The 21,192-nt window shown below is 48.7% G+C and overlaps 2 protein-coding genes across 3 annotated transcripts in view; one reads left to right on the top strand and one right to left on the bottom strand.

Annotated features, from left to right (window-relative positions):
* The first annotated feature begins 2,855 nt into the window (after positions 1 to 2,855).
* PLA2G2E (phospholipase A2 group IIE) lies at positions 2,856 to 6,762 on the top strand. The gene is made up of 4 exons (XM_031662975.1): positions 2,856 to 3,107; positions 3,948 to 4,086; positions 4,289 to 4,395; positions 6,246 to 6,762. Exons 1-4 carry the CDS (start codon positions 3,068 to 3,070, stop codon positions 6,386 to 6,388), a joined length of 429 nt encoding a protein of 142 aa, XP_031518835.1. The 5' UTR covers positions 2,856 to 3,067; the 3' UTR covers positions 6,389 to 6,762.
* A 6,922-nt stretch (positions 6,763 to 13,684) lies between these two features.
* Positions 13,685 to 21,192, bottom strand: part of OTUD3 (OTU deubiquitinase 3) — a 30,794-nt gene continuing 23,286 nt past the window's right edge. For both annotated transcript variants that reach the window (XM_009200778.4, XM_003891244.5), the window contains exons 7-8: positions 20,022 to 20,206; positions 13,685 to 19,072 (exon numbers count right to left, since the gene is read on the bottom strand). In XM_009200778.4, the coding sequence (XP_009199042.3) occupies positions 18,896 to 19,072; positions 20,022 to 20,206 (362 nt within the window). In that variant the 3' untranslated portion in view covers positions 13,685 to 18,895. The remainder of the gene's footprint in view (positions 19,073 to 20,021; positions 20,207 to 21,192) is intronic.

Genomic DNA, 21,192 nt, shown 5'->3' with positions numbered 1-21,192 from the left:
GATTACATTTCAATGTGATATTTGGGTAGGGACACAGATAAAAACCATATTAATGATATTCATGGTGATGGTGATGATGATGGTGATGGTGATGGCGATGGTGATGATGATGGTAATATTGATGGTGATGATGGTGATGGTGACGATGATGGTAATATTGATGATGATGATATGATACTGATAGTGATTATGATGATGATGATGATGGTGACTTCTAAGCTAAAAGGGACAAGTTTATATCAAGAGAAAAAAAGATATCACTGAGAGGCTGGGCCCTGTTCCCTCCACTCACCTCTACCCTAACAACCCTCCATCGTGAAAGTTAAAACCTGTCAAGCAGGGACAGTAATCCCATCAAAGTGCTTGGAGCCCTGGCCAGGTCACATGCTATACCCCAGTGGGAGTAAGTGCCTTGAGCTCCTGGGACAGCATCTTCTTCCTCCATGGCCAGGGAAAGGAGAAAAGGAGGGACCCAATATTTATGGCTCCTGGGCAAGGCCTCCTGCAAAGGCTTTACATATTTCATTTCATTTCCTTTTCTTCTGGTCTACAACCTTGAGAGGACAGTCTATTTTATGGAAGATGAAGCTGGGCTCAGAGAAGTGATGGGACTGGCCAAGATCACACAGCCCCTAAGTGCAGGGGTCATCACTCAAGCCCTGGTCTTGCTGATGCTTTCTACCGCATTGTGCCAATGGGTGAAGACCATAAAATCAATTACCTTTCCCCAAATGTCTGAACTGCCCTCCAAGTCCAAGTCCTACCAACACTCCAGCTTCAAACCTCAACTGAGAGCACCTCCACCTGGAAGCCTGCCTGACGTTTTCTGCTTGGCTCTGGCCCTATAGTCTTTACTTTTCTGCTACAGGTATAGACCTGCACGGACTTGGAGGAGCCCTGTCCTAGCTGGGCCGGATTCAAAATGGGTCACAAAAGGGATCGTCTCCGAAACCTGGCCCTTCCTGGGAAACACGCCTTATGCCACCACAGGAATGGCTGTGGGCCAAACCTCCCAGGGAATCGACGCTAATTTTCAGTTGTTTAGAAGGTAACTCCTCAGTGATTCACTGTTTGGGCTCTCGTAACCCAGGCCAGGAGAGCCAGGGGCTGCTAGGAGATCAAAAGGAAATGGTGAACAAAGGTCTCCCTTTTCAGGAGACCATGACTCACAGCTGGTAGGTGATCCTGGGCAGGTGGACTCACCTCTCTGACCCTCTCCCCCGAAGTCTTCTCTGAAGCAGGGCAAGAGCCCAGCAGGAAAAGAGTCCCAGGAGGAGTTATTAGCAGGAAACGAATGGGAGGGGCAGGAGACAAGAGTTTCCTGGGCTTTACTCTCATTGATTGATTGATTGATTTTTCTGAGACTGAGTCTCACTCTATCACCCAGGCTGGAGTGCAGTGGCGTAATCTCAGCTCACTGCAACCTCCGCCTCACAGGTTCAAGCAATTCTCCTGCTTCAGCCTCCTAAGTAGCTGGGATTACAGGTGCCTGCCACCACACCTGGCTAATTTTTGTATTTTCAATAGAGATGGGTTTTCACCATGTTAGCCAGGCTAGTCTCGAACTCCTGACCTCAAATGGTCCACCTGCCCTGGCCTCCTAAAGTGCTGTGATAACAGGCGTGAGCCACCGTGCCCAGCCGACAAAAGGTTTTTAACACAAGAGTATTAACACTCAGCCCTCCTCTCCTTACTCCAAGGTGAAACTTCCCTGGGCCTCTATCCTCTGGCTGGTTGGGGTCAGGGAATTTGTGTCGGGATTCCTTCCAGCCTGTAGGGTGAGACCCAGACTCACTGGGTTTAGTCTCGTCTCCTGGAAGGGAGGCTGGCACCAGGCCCTAGACCAGCTCCTGAAGCCAGGAGCCTACTGGTTAGGCCCAGGGCTGCAGCACGCCGGTTGTCATGGGCCCTGGGCACACTGGCCTTTGTGGGCTCTTCCTCCATATAAAAAAATAAAATAAAATAAAATGTTATGACTGTGTTGGTTTGAAGACAAATATAATCCAGATGTGATGGTACTTATTTTTTTCCTACTTTGATAAGAAATTAACACATTCTGTTGGGGCCACTAAAAGTAGCATGGGTGCTAGGCACCGCCTCCACTTCGTGCTGGATGAATTGGCCCAGGTGAAGCCCTTTGGGTTGCCTGGGTTTAAATTCTAGCTCATCACTTACACATGTGCGTCAGTTTCCTCCTCTGTAAGATGGGGATGACTGCAGCGCCCACATGATGGGGCTGTGGTCCTGCTTGAAAGGGGCTCGGCACAGTGCCAGGTGCATAGCAAGTACTCGGTGAGGGCTGGCTGCCTGGTTGCGTGTGAGTTTTCCATCCTCCTGTGCGGGAGGCAAGAGGGACACCTTCTATCCCCATAATACAGGCAGGAAAACCGAGGTTCCAAGCAAGGGAAAGGATCTGCCCAAGGCCGCCTAGTATGCAATGGAACCAGGACTCCAAGGCCACAGACCCAGTGACTGCCAGGCCCTGAACGGTGACGGAGGTGCACAGTCAGTGATCCCAGTCACAGACCAGAGCAGGAGGGTCGGGGAGGGGAAGCGCCAGGCCAGGCCGGGGGTCTCCTGCCTCCAGTTCTGCCTGGGTGGAAACTTGGAAACAGGATGGACTTGGCCCTGGGCACCTCCAGGCTGTGAGAACTGAAGTTTTTCAGTCTCTCTGAGTCTCAGTCAAATGGGGACGAGGAAAAGATATCAAGAATGACAAGCATCCGTCACAGCCCGCACCTTGCAGCTTGGTCAATGGATGATTTATTGGAAAGGGTGGGCTACGGGAGGGGTGTGAGTATAAAGAGCCACGAGATTGCCCACCATACCCTACACTGCCTGGAAGCAGAGCCCACAGGCCCCAGCTGGCCCCTCCCCGGGGACTTGGCCAAAGTGTCAGACCTGGAAGAATCGTTGCATCACTGGGCACTCACGGGTTAATGACAGGGAGTGGACAGGACCTGGGTATTTAACTAATTAGGAGGCGCCCTGAGATCAGAGGTGCCCCCGTTGCTTTCTTCTGCTGCCTTTTGTGCTCCTTGTGCACCTCCCTTCTCCATAACCTGGGATGAAACCTCCCCACGTGCTGGTGTTCCTTTGCCTCCTGGGTAAGTGATCTTTGTGACCTTCAGCCTTCTTCTGCCCCATCTGGCAACCCCAAGCTCCCTAGATGCCCCTGAGCCTGGCCCTACCGAGGGCATGGTGGATGCCAAACAGTGGAGGCTGCCCCCTTCCTGCCACCAGGGTGACCCCGAGGCCAGTTTTGCCTGAGCCAGCAGTGGCTGGAGCAGAGGGGAGGAGAATGCAGGCTGGGAGGGGTGAGGGACATGGGCCAGGGGCTGGAGCATCCTGGACAGCACACCCTGGGCTCCTTCTCCTACCCTAGCTTGCATGTTTAGCTCCAACCTGCCGAGGTGGGCAGGATTCAGCCCCATGGCTGAGTCAGGAGCACCGGGAGGAATTCAGGGAGGTCAGCGGAGGTGGTCAGGAGACAGGTCCAGTGCCATCTGATGAGACTTGAGGGGACAGAGTGTTCCTGGGTGAGATAAGGGCTGACACCTGGGGAGGACTGGTGGCTGGTGAGGAGCCCCTGGAAGGGGTGAACGAGTGATAGTGTTGTAGATAGAAGATAATAGTGGGAGGGGACATTGGAGGGGCTGACACACTGGAGGTGAAGACCAGGGGGATAAAGGTGCAAAGGCTGTCATTGGCAATATTGTTACTTTTATTACCATGCTTGTTGTTGAGAATGGGTTGCTTTGGGGAGGTGAGCTTAACTGGACAACTGGAGAGATGCCTGTGATCAGATTTGAGGGAACATCGAGGAAGTTGGCTGCAGAGGGTGGGGCTCTCCCTCCCCCTCTCCCCCTCTCCCCCTCTCCCCCTCTCCCCCTCTGCCCCTCTCCCCCTCTCCCCCTCTGCCCCTCTCCCCCTCTCCCTCTCCACAGTGGCCCTGGTCACAGGGAACCTGGTCCAGTTCGGGGTGATGATCGAGAAGATGACAGGCAAGTCTGCCCTGCAGTACAACGACTATGGCTGTTACTGCGGCGTCGGCGGCTCCCACTGGCCGGTGGACGAGACTGACTGGTGAGGAGGCAGCCTGCAGGGGGACCTCCATGGGGATGGAAGAGCTGGGGGATCCTGGGAGGATCCTGGGAGAAGGGGGTGCGCCTGGAAAATTCAGGCTGATCTCTCCTCTGGGCCGCTTTGGGCTCTGGGCCCCCGAGCAGCCCCTGGTCCAACCCAGCCTGGCTCACAGGTCCCCCCAGGTTGACCATGACCCTTACAGGTGCTGCCACGCCCACGACTGCTGCTATGGACGTCTGGAGAAGCTGGGCTGTGAGCCCAAACTGGAAAAGTATCTTTTCTCTGTCAGCAAACGTGGCATTTTCTGCGGTAGGTGGACAGCCCTGAAGTGACACAGACACCCTGTGGTGAGGTGGGTGGAGGCAGCTTAAGACAGGAAGCCCCTCCTGATGGTGACCTTGGGCCTTATCAGAACCAGACCCCGGGCTGGAGGCATGGGGTTTCCCATCACCATGTAACAGTGAGACCCAGATGTTCACCGGGTACCCAGGCTAGAGAAGCCCATACCCCATCAGTGCAGCCCTCAGCCCCAGGTATCTCCCCACCCACAGACACCTCCCAGCTCCAGCCTCTGGAAAGAGGAGCGGAGGGGGCTGAGCTGAGCCAGGGCCCAAAGGAGCTGGACTCAGGCACCCTCCCAGGGCCTCAGCAGGAGCTAAAGGTGAAGTCCCTAAGACAGAACGAGCTGGGGCTTTGGGGACAGCAGACGTGGTTTCCAAGGGCTGACTCCTCACTGGGACTGTCAGGCTGGACCCATTTGCTCAGCTTTGCCATGTCCAATGCCCACTTGGACCAATTAGCTTTCCTTTAGTCCCAGGCCCAGGCAAGCAGCCTAAACCAAGTGACAGCGTGCAGAGACCCCCACATGGGAGAGGCAAGCTTTCTCCCTGCCACAAAGCCAGGAGCAGCCTGAAAGAAGGGCAGGGCCTGGTGGGCGGATGGTTCAACGCGGAAGGATTCGGGAGGTCGTAGAAGACTCAGCTCAGTTCTCTAAATTCTGTCCTGGGGGCGGGGCAGAGCTGGCTCCATTTCCTCTGCAGTCATCAACTTGGCAGGGCAATGTGCCAGGTACTGAGTCCCTGTCGCTGGAAGTCCATGAAAGGCAGGAGCAGCCACCTGCCAGGATCAGGGCTGAGAAGAAGAGTTAGAGGAGGAGGCAGGCAGGTGGAGACACAAGCTCTGGATTCTACTCAGGGCGTCACCTTCCACCTGCCTGTGACTTTGGACAAGTGATATAATTCCTGGAAAGCCTCTGTTTCCTAATCTATAAAACGGAGAGGCTTATACCTACTTCCCCAGCTCAGTCCAGCTCCTGCAAAGAGCCCCCAAAAAGAGGCTGACCGGCTCGGTGTTAAGTCCCTTCCATCCCTGAGTATTGCTGACATAGCAGGCGTGGGCAGAGCCCTGACGGCAGAGAAAGGCTCACCTTCAAGGGGCGAAATGAGGCACCTGGTCTGAGCTGTGAGATAGTCATGGAGAAAAAAGGGAGCTGGAGCCACTGCAGGCAGAGGTGACAGAGGCAGCTGCAGTGGAGACAGGAGGAGCCTTCTGGGCCCCTACAGAGCTGATGCCAGCTGGCTCTTGGGAGGGCAGGTCATGGCAGAAGTCTGACTCCCAGGCTGGGCATGGGCAGAAAACGGCTCTATCCACTCTGATGAGGACAGGCAGAGGGCCCTAAGCAGACCCCAGCTTTGGTCCCGGTGGCTTCCAGCCTGGGCCCACGCCACTCTGGGGCACACATAGCCATCAGAGTGAGTTGCTGTCATTTTCGTAGCTGTCCTCTCTGCTTGATGGCCACAATCCGCCATCAGCAACACATCACATAGGGGCGCAGGGGTTGCCTAGAAATCCCCCTGGCTGGGGGCAGTGAGAGCGAGCCAAGTGGTGTCTCTAAGGCAGGAGAGAGCTAAAGGCAGTCAGCGTGGGCTTGAGAGCAGGGAGGGACAGCGAGGGCAAGCTTCCAGCTTCCCTGGTGTCCCGAGCCACAGTGCACCCCGCCCTTGTCTCTTGTCTCACCCATTCCTGAAACAACGCGAGAGCTTGGGCTTCCATCAGAATGGAGTTGGTCCAGGTCAAGAACGTGGACCCAGGAGCAGCCAAGAGCTGTCCCACACATATCCTGAGCTTCTGTGGTCCCTGACTCACTTTGTCCCATCCAGCCGGCAGGACCACCTGCCAGCGGCTGACCTGCGAGTGTGACAAGAGGGCCGCCCTCTGCTTTCGTCGCAACCTGGGCACCTACAACCGCAAATATGCCCATTACCCCAACAGGCTGTGTACCGGACCCACCCCGCCCTGCTGAGGCTGTGCTCGGCCTCTTCCCTGTCCCTTGAGGTCCTGCCTCAGGCTGCTGTAGTCCCAGTCCTGGGGAACATTGGCACCAAAGGCCCTCCCTCTGGAAAATTCCTTTCCTGCAAACCCATCCCTGCTTCAGAGCTCAGAGATACGTCCTGGACCATCACTAGCCTCCCAGGCTACCCCTTCTCTGTAGAAAGAACCCTGCCCCAGGAGCCATGGATCCTTCAGCACCCGGAAGACTGTCACCAACTTCGGGGATCTCAGCTCCTTCTTCTGAATAAGTGAATAATGTTTTCCATAATTCTAATATTCTCTGAGTCTCAAATTCTATCAGTCATTCTAGGGTTTAATTCACTAAAGTTTCATTCATTCATTATTTTTCTGATCACCTACCTTGTGCTGACAACGTGCTAAGCATTGGAATAATTTGGGAACAAGTCTGACATGGGTGGCCCTGCCAGCAATTCCAGCATTAAATTCTTTTAATTTTCCATGACAGTAAGTTTCTGTGACTCTTTTTTGTTTTTGAGACGGAGTTTGCTCTGTCGCCCAGGCTGGAGTGCAGTGGCGCAATCTTAGCTCACTGCAAGCTCTGCCTCCCAGGTTCACACTGTTCTCCTGCCTCAGCCTCCCAGGTAGCTGGGACTACAGGTGCCCGCCACCATGCCCGGCTAATTTTTTTGTATTTTTAGTAGAGATGGGGTTTCACCGTGTCAGCCAGGATGGTCTCGATCTCCTAACCTCATGATCCACCTGCCTCGGCCTCCCAAAGTGCTGGGATTACAGGTGTGAGCCACTGCGCCCTGCCCTATGACTCTTTTTCTAACATTCTACAATCTTATCCAAAATAATGCAATATCTGGAAGGAATATTTCTGGCCATATGGCTTAATGTGAGAAGCATGAAAAATACCAATCTAAAAATATTGTCCCCACTGTGTCATCAGGCCTCAAATCCCCCCCCCCCCACTGGCAAAGATTGGTTAAGAGTGAGAAGCAGCTCTAGATGGTCTTATCCACACCCCTTCTTTGATAGGCCCCTGGGGGCCAGAGAGGGGATGTTCTACCCGAGGGGGTGTCCCCACTCCCTGGCCCTTCATTTCTTCATGAAGTTGTCATCAGCCACCCACGCTCTGGTATGGCCATGTTAACCAGGCCTGCTGGTTGTCATCTTGGAAAGACCAGAGTGCCCAGGGCAGTTCAGCTGTGAGGACACAGGAAGAGGAGGAGGAAAGGGTTCAGCATCGAGGGCCGACTCCAAGCTCCCAATTCTGAAGCCATGAAGAATGTAATGCACTCAAGGATTCCCACCAGGAGGAATGCAGCCTATTCTGGAAGCAATCTATTTCAGCAGATGGTACTTCTAAAGATAGAATTATCTATTATATGCTGATGAAATCTTACAGGACCAGGAATTCACCTGCTCAATGATAGCGCACCTGCCAATGCATTGCACAGGGCAAAGCTCACAGTGGACACTCAACAATGTCCATTCCCTTCACCCTTCCCAGGGCCTGTGCACAGCATTCAAGACCTTGAGGGCAGGGAGGAGAGCAAAGAAAATCAAAGGGATGGCCGGTCACAGTGGCTCACGCCTGTAATCCCAGCACTTTGGGAGGCCAAGGTGGGCGGATCACCTGAGGTCGGGAGTTTGAGAACAGCCTGACCAACATGGAGAAACCCAGTCTTTACTAAAAATACAAAATTAGCCGGGCATGGTGGCATATGCCTGTAATCCCACCTACTCAGGAGGCTGAGGCAGGAGAATCATTGAACCTGGGAGGCGGAGGTTGCAGTGAGCCAAGATCGTGCCATTGCACTCCAGCCTGGGCAACAAGAGTGAAACTCCGTCTCAAAAAAAAAAAAAGACAATCAAAGGGATGTATTGCTGTGACCTTTAAAAGGTGAACAAGCTCTGTGCTAGCAATAGGAAGGAGAAGAAAGACATGACAGGCATGTGTACTTTGCTATTGTAACTGACTCAAATCCTCGCCAAGTATCACCCAAAGACCATGTCTTAAAGCAAAAACGGCCTGTGTGGGGGAAGAGTGCAAACCTCGTTTGTAGGAAAAGTGGTTCTGAGGCGCCCTCTGGTGTCCATTTCATTCAGGCCACTAGGGAGAAACCTGCGCCTGGCTTAAACCTCGACTTCTCTTCCTCAGGTGGGCCAAGTGTGCTTCTGAGCTAGTGAAATTGGTCCCCTCACATTTTCATAAATAAATATACTGAGAAAATGCCAAAGGCGGCCACACAACCATCTGAGGATGACGGCCACTGTGGAAACGGGAAACACAGGGAGGAGCTGATATGGGCAGATTAGAGAGGTGACACCCTGGGCATGATGGATTTAAGGCACCAGTGGGACACCTACCTGATGATCTTACAGTTGTATAACTTTCTGACGAAACAAACATTGAAACTTAGGAGCAAGACTCCAGCGCAGCCTGCTGTGACCCCTGCCCCCACCCACTCAAACCAGGCTGTGAGTCTTTTGGCCACAGACCAGCCTTTACCCTTTGCTTTCCCAGGGCTCAATAAATGTTTGATGATGGCATCAAGGGGCCTGCCTAAATCCTGTTTGCCTATGTGTGCGTATCTAGAGAACAATCACTTGATACCCAGCAGCAGACTTGCAAAAGGGACTGAAAAAAGGAAAGAACCCTGAACTTGAACTCAGAGGTTCCAGGTAGAGCGCTTTGTTCTGCTACTTAGCAGCAGTGGCTCTGCTTAGACCTTTGCTACTCAGCGTGGTCCATGGGCAGTGGCAGCTGCAAAAGCAGCAGGGATCCTGTTCAAAATGCAAAATCTTGAACCTGACCCCAGACCTGCTGAAATCAGAATCTGTAAGTTAACAAGCCCCACTGATGATTCGTGTGCACATTAAAATCTAAGTGCCGATAAATGGTCACAGCCTCGGTCTCTGCATTTGTCAAATGGAAGTATGACATCTCCCCAGCAGGCTGGTTGTGGCACAGTTTGAGTTAGCATGCATGAAAATGCACAAATAATGGCTAGCACTGAAAAATCACTCGTGTTCTATGAATGAATGAATGGATAGTCGTAACAATAGCTAACATTTGCTGAGCACTTGGCATTTGTTTTAAGTGCTTTATGTGTGCTAATTCATTGGATGAGTAAACTAAGCCAAGGGGACTGTCAAAGCTGGGGAGGGGACATTCTCACCTAAATGTTTCATAGTTTGCCTCTCCAATTTTGATGACAGGATTTGGATTGGTTTTGCTTTTATTCCTATTTAGCACCTAACCAAAGCTACGCATGAAGTGCAAAGGTAAATACCTTGCTCAGTAAGTGACCAGAAATCACAGTGGAATTCCCAAGTTCAATGAAGAGTCTGATTAGGATTTCATGGACATGCGTCTGCTTCACTGGGGTTCTTTGCAATGTCACCACCAGAGAACTGAATACTAAAGTTAATTCTTTCCTTCAATAAGTTTTGTACTTCTGGTCTTTTGTGCTTCTGGTCTTTTGCTGGATGCTGGAGATAGACACGAATCAGAGTCAACCAGCAGACAGAAAACAGCAACTATTCTACACTAGCAAGTAATGTGACACCCCTAAGAAGAGAGTATCAGGACTAATGGTTCTTTTTTTTTTTTTTTTTTTTGAGACGCAGTCTCGCTCTGTTGCCCAGGCTGGAGTGCAGTGGCTGGATCTCGGCTCACTGCAAGCTCCGCCTCCCGGGTTCACGCCATTCTCCTGCCTCAGCCTCCCGAGTAGCTGGGACTACAGGCGCCCGCACCTCGCCCAGCTAGTTTTTTGTATTTTTTTAGTAGAGACGGGGTTTCACTGTGTTAGCCAGGATGGTCTCGATCTCCTGACCTTGTGATCCGCCCGCCTCGGCCTCCCAAAGTGCTGGGATTACAGGCTTGAGCCACCGCACCCGGCCAGGACTAATGGTTCTTAAACCCTCCATCCTTCATCACGTCTCCGTCCTGTCCACCGGTGCCAGCTTCATTTTCCCAGAGCCTGATTTTCATCATGTCACTCCTCTGCTCCTGATCCATCGGTGGCTCCCCATTGTCCACCAGCCCCTGGTATCCAAGGCTTGGTATCATCTGCTTTTCCAGCCTCTTTTATGCAGCCCTATCTATTTACTAAGCTCCTCTGCTGTCCCGCCTTCATACCCTTGTGCAATAGCTTCTCTCAACCTAAAAGCCTCCCTTGCTCACAGGCTCATCACCATGCTAAAATCCATGGGCTTAAAGTGAATCCCAAATGTCACCTTTTCCTTTATTTTTAGAGACAGGGTCTCACTCTTGCCCAGGTTGGACTGCAGTGGCACGATCATAGTTCACTGCAGCCTTAACCTCCTGGGCTCAAGCAAGCCTCCCACCTTAGCCTCCCATGTAGCTGGGACAACAGGTGTGTGCCATCAATTCTGGCCAACTTATTTTTGGTAGAGACTGGGTCTCGCTATGCTGCCCAGGCTGGTCTCAAACTCCTGGCCTCAAGCGATCCTCCTGCCTCAGCCTCCCAAACTGTTGGGATTACAAGCATAAGCCACCCTGCCCAGTCCCAAATGTCACCTTTTCCATGATGCAGTTTCAACTGGAGCAGATTTCACCCTCCTTGAACTGCCAAGCTGTGTTTATACCTTTCCTAGAACTGCTTGCCCCGTTATTTGGGTCCTTGCATGGTGGCGGCAGACTGCTGTGGGTTCAAATCTTGTCTCTGCTACTAAGCTGTGACCTTGGGCCCATTATTTATTCCTGAATGGAACCATCAGCCTCACAGGGTGGTTTTCAAGTTCAAATGAGACGATGTATCCAGAGGGCCCAGGGCACACTAGCTGCTCCATCTGTGCCTGGCCACCTTCTGTATTTTTGCTCTCCAATTGCAGTTGTCACACAGTAGATGCCAAACAGGTACCTGTTCAGTTGAATTCTACGCTAATGTCCCCCAGAGGCACAGGTAGATGGTGCAGCATATTTCCAGGCAGGAGCTACCTGTAACATTCCCAGGTCAGAATGCACACGCAGGCCGGCTCCAGACACTACAAAGCAGTCAGGCAGATCTTTGTTATTTTGGGGTTTTGAGACAGGGTCTCACCCTGTCACCCAGGCTGGAATGTGGTGGTGTGATATAGCTCACTGCAGCCTGAGACTTCTGAGCTCAAGTGATCCTCCTGCCTCAGCCTCCTGAGTAGGTGGGTCTACAGAAAGGCACCCGGCACCAGACCCCAGTAATTTTGTGTGTGCATGCATAGAGATAGGATCTTGCTAGGTTGACCAGGCTGGTCTTGAACTCCTAGGTGTGAGCAAGCCTCCTGCCCCAGCCTCCCAAAGTGCAGGGATTACAGACGTGAGCCACCACACCCAGGCCTGATCTTGAGAATCCATTCAGCAAGCACAGCATTACTCTTCCAGTAGAGAAAGGCACATGACAGGTGTTTGAAGAAGTTCCCAGTCTTTCTCCAAACTCATTGTGCATCCCTAATAAGCTCTGTCCTAAACACTGGAGCATCCCACTCCTAGGTTTCGCTTGCACTGGCCATTCAGTCCAAAATGCCTTTGCTCCCATTTCTGCGTCCTGTCTCCCCTTTCGTGCCTCGTCCAAATATCACTTCCTCCATCAAGCCTTCCCGAATTCTTTGAACTCACAGCCCTCTCATCAGTACCTCCTTCACGGCATATGCTGTCTCCTGGGTCAGTGACATGTCCACTTTCACTCCTGGACTGGAGGCTTTTTGAAGGCAGGATCCATGACCGTTTCAACGCCCAGAAATAAGGACCCATACAGAGTAGAGGCTCACTCGATGGATTCTTGGATGTTTGGATGGATGAATAAATTGAATAGAAACAATCCTCTGGGGATACCCAAGTCCTTCTACCATAGGGCGGTTCGGACGAGTTTCTCCCAGAAGGTAGGAAATGTTTCCTTCTGCCAAGCCAGAATCTGTGAAGTGACAGGACTGGCCTCAAGCCTTTGCAACCAAGTTCTAAATCTCTGCATCTAAATGGTCTGAGAGTGCCCATTCCGTCAGCAAAAACCATTCTGTCTAGCCAAAACCATATTGGAGCAGGGCTTTTTATGAACTGTATCTCAAGACACACACCCTGTGTCTGTGCATTGGAGGAAGGGAAAGGCCAGAAGCCTGGGGTGGTGTCTGGTTGATGCAACTCTAAACACCCAGGTTTTCAGCCAGGCTTTCTCCAAGGTGACCATGAGCAGTTACGAAGAAGGGACAAAGGTACAGCCACGTGTCCCTACCTGGCTCAAGAACACTTCTCTGTCCTTAAAGACTCATCCTATCTCCCACACAGGATCTTACAGGTCACCTGGTCCAACGCTGCCCAAACAGGAAGCCCCTCGAATCCCTAGAAGCGGCCACCTGGCCCCAGCTGAATCCCTGGAATGGGATTAAGGAGGCCATGGAAGTTTTTCCGTGTGCGGGCAGCACCTAGATTGGGACATCACGTTGGACCATAGCAGGTTTTCTGGAAGAATCTCAGGTTAACGGGGTCTGGAATCTGGGCCTCATGGGCTCAGGAACCAGACAGTGTTTGTCTATCCAGAGATGATGGGTCTCTCAGTTGTGGAGTGAAGAACCACCACACAGGGAAGATCGCTTGAGAGACTGTAGGAGAATCTGCTTGCAGGAGCTGGAATATTCTTGCCTTTCATCCAGGAAACCATACAGTCCTTTTTGACATCAAGGCATCAGGGAGCCAATTCAGAAGGCTGCTTGTTGAATACAAAATGAAGAACGGGAGAATGGGAGTCTCAAAGTCAAAACCATGATATGGTGAGGTCTTTAGAGCCAGTCCTTGACTGGCCAGAGCGCTTGTGTGGATGGGGCCCCTGCTGGACGCACTGAAGGACTCCCCTCCCTCTAGTTTCCTGTGGACCCTTCTAGGTGAGTCATGCCCCAGATGGTGCTGTCTGTGCCTTGGCAGGGAGCCTCCTCCTGGAATGGGGTCAAACAACACTGAGAGTTCTAGAGGAGCCCAAAGTGGCCGCTGACAGACAACTGCTACACATTTAAACAGTTTCAAACTATCAAGAGGTGCTCTCAGATATCAGGCAGAAATCTTAAGTGTGTAGTCCTTAAGAATGGCCCTGCCATTGTGTGTGGTGGCTGCACTTAGCTGCACTAAAGCAAAAATCAGCTGTTCTAAGCTTAGTCAGATCCCAAAGGACTACACACCGAGAACACTCAATCCAGCACATGCACACACACAAACCTTCCACACAACGTCTCTAAAAAGGACATTTCCAGCACACTCAGTCTCCCTGCCCACTCAAACGGTGGTCAGATACTAATAAAAACAACTTAAAACTTTGTTTTTAAACTAGAATTTATTGGTATACAAAACTCCATTTCATAGATAAAGTGGCACATCTTTGCAGCTTCTATTGCACCAAGTATCGAAGATTAAAAACACACAAAAAAGAAACATTTGGTTTTGAAAACACTGCAAATAGCCAAGTACAGTACTTTGGTAAATAAAAAATAAAATGGTTCAGATGAACACAATCCGTGGAAAGAAACGATCTAGGGGGAAGGAACTATGGACATCAGACAATGGTCACAATTCTCACCATCGAGCTCCATAGATAAGGCAAGACTTGCTAAGTCTATGGATCACGACCCCATGGAGGTCTTAAGTTTCTCCAGACTGAAGCTAGAACACGTATAGTGCAATTAGAAAAAGAGAAGGCCCCTTCTCCACGGACACATCCACCCCTCTGTAAAGGGGACTGACGCACGCCAACACTTGTGCATGGGAAAGGGGAGCCCCCGGGTGTGACATCTGACTCCTGGCCCTTTTCTTCTTTTCTCTGAGCTCAGTGCTGGTGGAGACTCTGGAAGAGTCACTGGGAAGGCCAAGGGCCCTTCCTACTATGAAAAATGAACCGTTAAGAGTGGGAAAATGTGGGGAGCTTCTCACCAGTACTGCTCGAGGGAACTGCCAGGGATCAAACCGCCAGCTGAGGTCTGTGGCTGAGCTAACACGATTGTCATGGACGGCTGCCAGCCTGCTGCGGGCTGACATACCAAGGATGAGAGTCAGGCTACAGAGGCTCTGTCCAGCAATCACCGCCGGCCGCAAGGACTGGCAATGAGCAGCAGCAGCTCTGGATCATGGCTATGCCCTGCTTAGAATAAATTCCCTATGCAAAAGTTCGTAGTTTTACAGAAATAGACTCTTTACACTGGTACCAGCCCCTTCTCAAGTAATTCTGCAAGGACGCTAAACATTTTCACAGAACCACAAAACAGTCCTAACGAGGACAGTAAAGAGAGGGATGCTACAAAGCAGCTGCTTCAAAGATATAGGTCAGAATCTGAGGTTTTAAAGGAATTTCACCTCGGGACGGAAGACGGCCAGGCCAACCACAAGGCACAGCTCTTTCCGGAGGCCCCCATCAGTGGAGAACGGTAAGCTCTGCATCCTCCATACACTTGGTGACTGGTGTTCCGTGTTCTCTCCACATTCCAAAAATGACTGTCCCCTTACTAATATGCGATGGCAGACGTCTTAATTTATGCCATCTAGATCTTCAATGATGTCATTAAAAAAAAATACAATTTACTGGCCGGGCAGGGTTGCTCACGCCTGTAATCCCAGCACTTTGGGAGGCTGAGGTGGGCAGATCACGAGGTCAGGAGTTCGAGACCAGCCTGGCTAACATGGTGAAACCCCATCTCTACTAAAAATATAAAAATTAGCCAAGCATGGTGGCACGCACCTGTAATCCCAGCTACTCAGGAGGCTGAGGCAGGAGAATTGCTTGAACCCGGGAGGTGGAGGTTGCCGTGAGCCGAGATTGCACCACCACACTCCAGTTTGGGCAACAAAGCAAGATTCTGTCTCAAAAAAAAAAAAAAAAAAAAAAAAAAATTTACTTTAGAGCCAGGAAAACACATCTTATAAAAAGTGCCATTATTACATCACCTCAGAACAACTGTCAAAGGCCCCAGAGTTTTAGCAACACTTGTTCTGAAAGCTGTGATGAATGAAGCTGTGAACGAGAATGGCAAAACATAAAAACTGCATCCGAGTCTGAGTCTAAAGATTTAACATGGCTAGACAGAGCCTTGAGGTAAGAAAGTGAAGAGCTACACATCTACCCAAAACGGGAGTCTGACAGGGCCACTGACATGTCACACTAAAATCAGGAAGCTCAGTTCTCTTCCCCTGGCAAAGATCCTTTTGGTCAGGGTAATTTTTAGTCACCTCTGACTAGGAATCCAAGTTTCTCTTCAACTGACTGAATATTTCACAGAGGTAAACTGATAGCATTCTATGCTGACCCAGTAAAACCCAGGCAGAGTCTACAGAGTTTCTCAGAGGTAGAGAAATTGCACATTGACTATGGGGACTCACTACGAGTACAGTTCAGCGCCGAAGTCCATCTGATGCTACCTGTGTAATATGTGAGCAACTCTCTCCCTGATGGAAGGTGGCCCTCCTCCCACCCCACCTCCCACCCCCACACCCACCCCCGAAAATCACATCATTTCACACTGAAGAAGCTCCCTGGGGCAAGCAGGGCAGGCATAATAAATTACCCATGGAAAGGCTCCCTCCCAGTCAGCTCCAGCTGCTCCACAAGGGAGACCCCACTTCCCAAGCCCTCAGAATCAAATTGGCATTGGAAGTGTTTTCAGAGCTTAATAAAGAAACTACAGACAACGTCGACTAACATTTAAAATTCTTTCTGCCACAATTTCTCAAGCATACTTTGCTCCTGAAAGTGTATGTTCATTATTATTGAAAAACTAAATATACATATACATTCTAACTTTCTAATATCTCCTAGTGGCAACTATATTATCTAGAAGTTATGGTTCTATGTTGCTTTAATACATCTACCTCTCTAGTTCAAAGTTGTTGCCACTAAAATTGTATTTATTTTGACCTCTAAAAAAAATCTTTTTAAAATCCATAAAACCTTTAATATACAGTTTTAAGAGCAGTAAGCAGCTATGTACCACTGCTCCATCCCCTTTCTCCTGACCAAACTACAAGCTACCAAGACAATCTCATGTAACATAAATCTCTACAAGATATAACACAGAGGTTAAGACACATTCAGTTCCTAATAAAGAGTTCACAGAGTACCTGTACTAGAGTAATAGCTGCTGACAACAGTCGTCCCAGGACTAAACATACTGGGCCTCCACTCGGGCTGCCAGTGAAGTAATTTTCCAGTGCCCACTGAGGCAACTAAGCATATCGATTCCAACTACCTTATGTACCCAATGAGATTGAGGCAGTGAAGTCTAAATTGAAACCATTAGCTAGAAAGTATCACTGAAGTTGGATGCATGTACCCCAGACCAACTGTAACTGAAAAGCTGTGAAACAGTAATAAAAGAAAATTACTAAAGCCATTTGATTAGTTTTTTAAATCACCGTTATTACACTCCAGAAATGCTGAAGCCTATTATCAGAATTAGGTAATTTATAAATAAATGTTACCAATATTCTTTAATAACTTTTTAGCAGCTTCTAAAACTTCTAAAACCCAACAGGGCCCAAGGCCACCTTCATTAACCATGTAAATAAAGCAATTCTACTACTTCTGACAATGAGTCTCTCTTAAACTGACTGCTAATCTGAATTTCTGGCATACAATCTTGTCTTTCTGAGAGGATCTGGCCTCTGAGCTCAAGCAGTACAAAACAGACAGGAAAGCATCTTCTTCAGAAATACTCAGCCAGTCAGGAGTCTGCCCAGTGTTGAAAACCAAGACAACCACAGATCCTAACGCACTCTCGATCCCACTCCCGTAGAGGAAGGCAACAGAGATCTTTCATTCGTTTGGAATGAGTACAGCAACACAGCCTCAAGCTCAGGGCTCTGCGATGTGCACAGAAAAAATGCTGTGCACTTTTAATCTGCTAAATTTTACAATGTACTGTACCCAAGAAGAATCCAAATCACAATGTCCTAGGAGCAATTCCAAGAGACTACTGATGCTCCAACTACAAAAAGCCACCAAAGTCAAAAACAAAATCAAAAGACAGCAGTGAAACTGAAGAAAGCAAATGGCCTGCTGATAAAGACAATCTGACGACTCCAGGAACTACCAAACTTTTTAGTTATCACTTTGCCTCCGAATTTTTCTAATTGTGAAATGTGAGGGGTGGGGAAGATAACTAATATTTAACTTTCAACTCAGCATCAATTATTTGCCCAAGTATTAGGTCCCAAAAGACAAAGATTATCCACGATAGGCCACCTCGGATGTTGTGGTTAAGTTCACATCCACCAACTCAGTTTTAGGAATGACATCTCTCCATTGCTCAAGTCTGTCTATTTCAGAACTGAAGAGTCATTCCAAGGCCTTAACCAAAGTATATTCTCTTCCCTGCTGGTCCAACCTAAGTCAACCAACTCTGCTGGTCCAACAACTCCCAGCAGATGCTGGAGTTTCCCAACTTCGAAATGCCAAACAGGGCTTAAATAAAAAGAAATACATGTGGCATTTTATAAGATTTAACTTCCACAATACTAAGTTTAGCGACCTATAAGGTCAAGTTACCATGTATCTCTCTGAAGGCAACTAAGTCTACAACAGAAGGGAAGAAAATCCTCATTTAAAATGCGAACATGAAAAACCTTATTCTTCCAGGCTTCTTCTATAAAAACATAATTATTTAGACTCCTCTTAGGCAAAACCCCAGGAGTTCTTCTCCTGTTAGAACTACAGACCCTGCTCTACATACTATCAGAATTCCAGAACTGTATCACAAGTAGTAACATGCCATCTCCCCACTGTCAGGAAACAAATACCAAAAACCCACCACCACCACTGTCAACTTCCCAACAAGGCCCAGGCCTAATTAACAGTCAGCTGCATTTATCATATGGCTTGAGTGCAAATGAACTAACAGCACCTACATCCCATCTGAAATAACATCAGAATCAGGAAGGAGAGAAATGCGGTTAATTTCCATCCTGATTGCAGGCCACAGCCCTCATGTAACTTTGGGAAAACAATTCCTGAATTATTTTCTGAGTAACTTGGATTAGAAGAAAGTAAATCAAAGCATTTTCCTGAGTTGGAGATCATTTATAAGCTACCCTATGTTAGTATCTGTTTGAAAATGAAAGAGAAACTAAGGAAACTTGTCATTCTCAAGTTCTAACAATTATTCTAAACTACTCATGAACAATTACAGCAAAACTCACCCCAAATGTTAAGGAAAGATCCTAGGGTCACTGAAGTCTGATTTTCGGGCAAATAAAGCCACCACTTAACAGGTTTTTTCTGACCTATCTGCCCCTAAAACTCAGTATTTTAATTTTGTATTACAGAATATGAAGGGCCTCACTGCATTTTCATAAAACAAAACATATCACTAATAAAACTTTGAACAAAAAAAGAGGCAGCTCGAAGGACACTAACTCAGTGTGGGAGCTCATGTGTGGGCTTTGTTGGTTGTGTTTCGTTTCATAAAAGGACGGCCTCGCTGGAAAGTCTGGCACACAGCAATCCTTTTCCAGCCGCTTCTTACAACTCCCAAGAGGCCAGAGTCAGATGTTGAGAGCAGCAAAGGTCTTCACCAAGGTGACCTGTGTGTTCGCCTCTGCTTCGCTTCTGTTGTTGTCCCTGTGGCTACCTCTGCTCTCCAGGGCTTTGTGGCGGTGCCTCTCCTCCTGCCGCTTCTTCTTCTCCAGCCGTTGCTGTTCTCGCCTCTGTTTGTTTGTGACCTGAGAGAGAAGGCCGCGGTGGTGAGTAGGCAGCAGGGAGGCTCAAGCTGCCACCTGCTAGAAGGGAGATGGTGGCAAAGGGCACAGATTGCTTTTCAGCAGCAACAGGGAAAAACAATCTAAGATGCCAAAGATGATTTACTGTCCACTGCTGCTCAAATTTACATTTAAATTCATATTTCCTTGCTGAACTAGCAAACAAAATCAATTCCATTCTTCCCTTAAAGAAATCAGCCCTCATCCAGCAAGAGGTAACACACACACGTGTCAGAGGACACTTTTCCCCACATAATTTAATGCCCCAGGTAATTCTGACAAAATCCTCAGAAGCTTATTGCATCTTTGCCTCTGCTGTGGCTTTGTACACTGTGGCATTTTGAGCTCAGAACTTCTTGGTGAAAATCTTTAAAATGATTCCAAATTCAGTGAAATGGAAGATGTCACATACTACCTGTGGAAGTGAAGGGCAGGGAGGGAGATGTACCTTTCCGGAAAGCACTTGACAATTTACCAAAAGCCTTTAAAAGATTCATGTATTCATGACCTTTAACCTGTTCATTCCTCTTCTAGGATTTTATCCAAGATAATTATGCAAAACCCCAAAGATTTATACACAAAGGTGTTCATTGTAGATCATGGCATTTATAAAAAACATGGATAAACATGGGAAAAGCCCACACGTACAGTAATGTTAGGTGGGAAAAGGAGGCTTTTCATTTGTACACTGAGGACAATTTCAGAGTATATTTCCTTCCAATTGTCACTGCATACACCAAACAGGGTAAGTGAGGTCATTCTGCTTCTTGACGTATCTTTATGCATTCCCCAGATTTTCCACACTACTCTTATAAATTAGAAGGAAAATACAAATAAGATTATCTCAAGCTCCCACCACTGCCACAGAATTACACCTGCCCACCACCTACCCTTTCAACCCCATCTTACATACCTTTGCGAGCTGGTTTTTATTTGCTTTGTTTTCTTCACTTGGGCTGGCCCGTGCCTTATTGTTTTCGGTGCTGCCTTCATTTAAGCCCTGATTTCCAAAGATTCTGGCACCACTGCCACCCTCCTCCCATAAAGGGCCACACTGCTTCAGCACTCGACCAGTGGGCTCAAGATTCTCTTCTGCATCTTCCAAAGAAAGATATTTCATTAAAACTGAGAACCTGAGAGAGTTACACAGGTGATTACTGTATTAATGATTCCAAAATTACCTGGGTCCCTACTTTGGCCACAGGGGAAGTAAGTTTCCTTGAGACAAATTCTAATGTCAAGACAGTGGGAAACATAGGAAGAAAAAGTTGGTAAAAGTGGGAAGATAAATGTTAAAATAACCCACTGACCAGCCTTTTGATCAGCTTCCCAACAGCAGAGTGCTTTTTAGATAAATTATGTTTTAACATGAATTTTTACGGGAAAGTCTTCCATTTGCACCCAAAACCGAGAACACAAACAGGCTGTAAAGCGGTGCTGTCCAATGTATTAGCCACTAGCTATATGTGGCCATTTACATTTAAATTAAAACTAAACATTTAAAATGTAGCTCCCCAGTCTCATTGCACAAGTGGCAGGTACACACTATACTGAACAGCACAGATCACTGGAGGGTGCTGTTTAAAGTCTCAAAGACCAAGTTACTTACAGATTTCTAAAAGTACAGCCAATACATAGTGGATAGTAAAATACCTCATCACATGGAGAACTATGATGCCAGAAACAGTATCTGACATGTAACATCTGGCAATCAGTATTTATTGATACCATTTTAAATAAATGACTTGAGAAGGTAATAAGATGTTACATCTCTTTTCTTTTTTTTTTTTTTTGAGACAGAGTCTCGCTCTGTTGCCCAGGCTGGAGTGCAGTGGTGTGACCTCAGCTCACTGCAACCGCCACCTCCCAGGTTCAAGCGATTCTCCTGCCTCAGTCTCCTGAGTAGCTGGGATTACAGGCACCCACCACCACACCCAGCTAATTTTTGTATTTTCAGTAGAGACGGGGTTTCACCATGTTCGTCAGACTGGTCTCGAACTCCTGACCTTGTGATCTGCCCGCCTCGGCCTCCCGAAGTGCTGGGATTACAGGTGTGAGCCACCACACCAGGCCTTTACATCTCG

Source organism: Papio anubis, chromosome 1, assembly GCF_008728515.1.
Source record: "Papio anubis isolate 15944 chromosome 1, Panubis1.0, whole genome shotgun sequence".
NCBI classification, from domain to species: Eukaryota; Metazoa; Chordata; class Mammalia; order Primates; family Cercopithecidae; genus Papio; species Papio anubis.
Note: the sequence above shows the minus strand (reverse complement) of the source record. Positions and strands in the feature narration are given on the sequence as shown.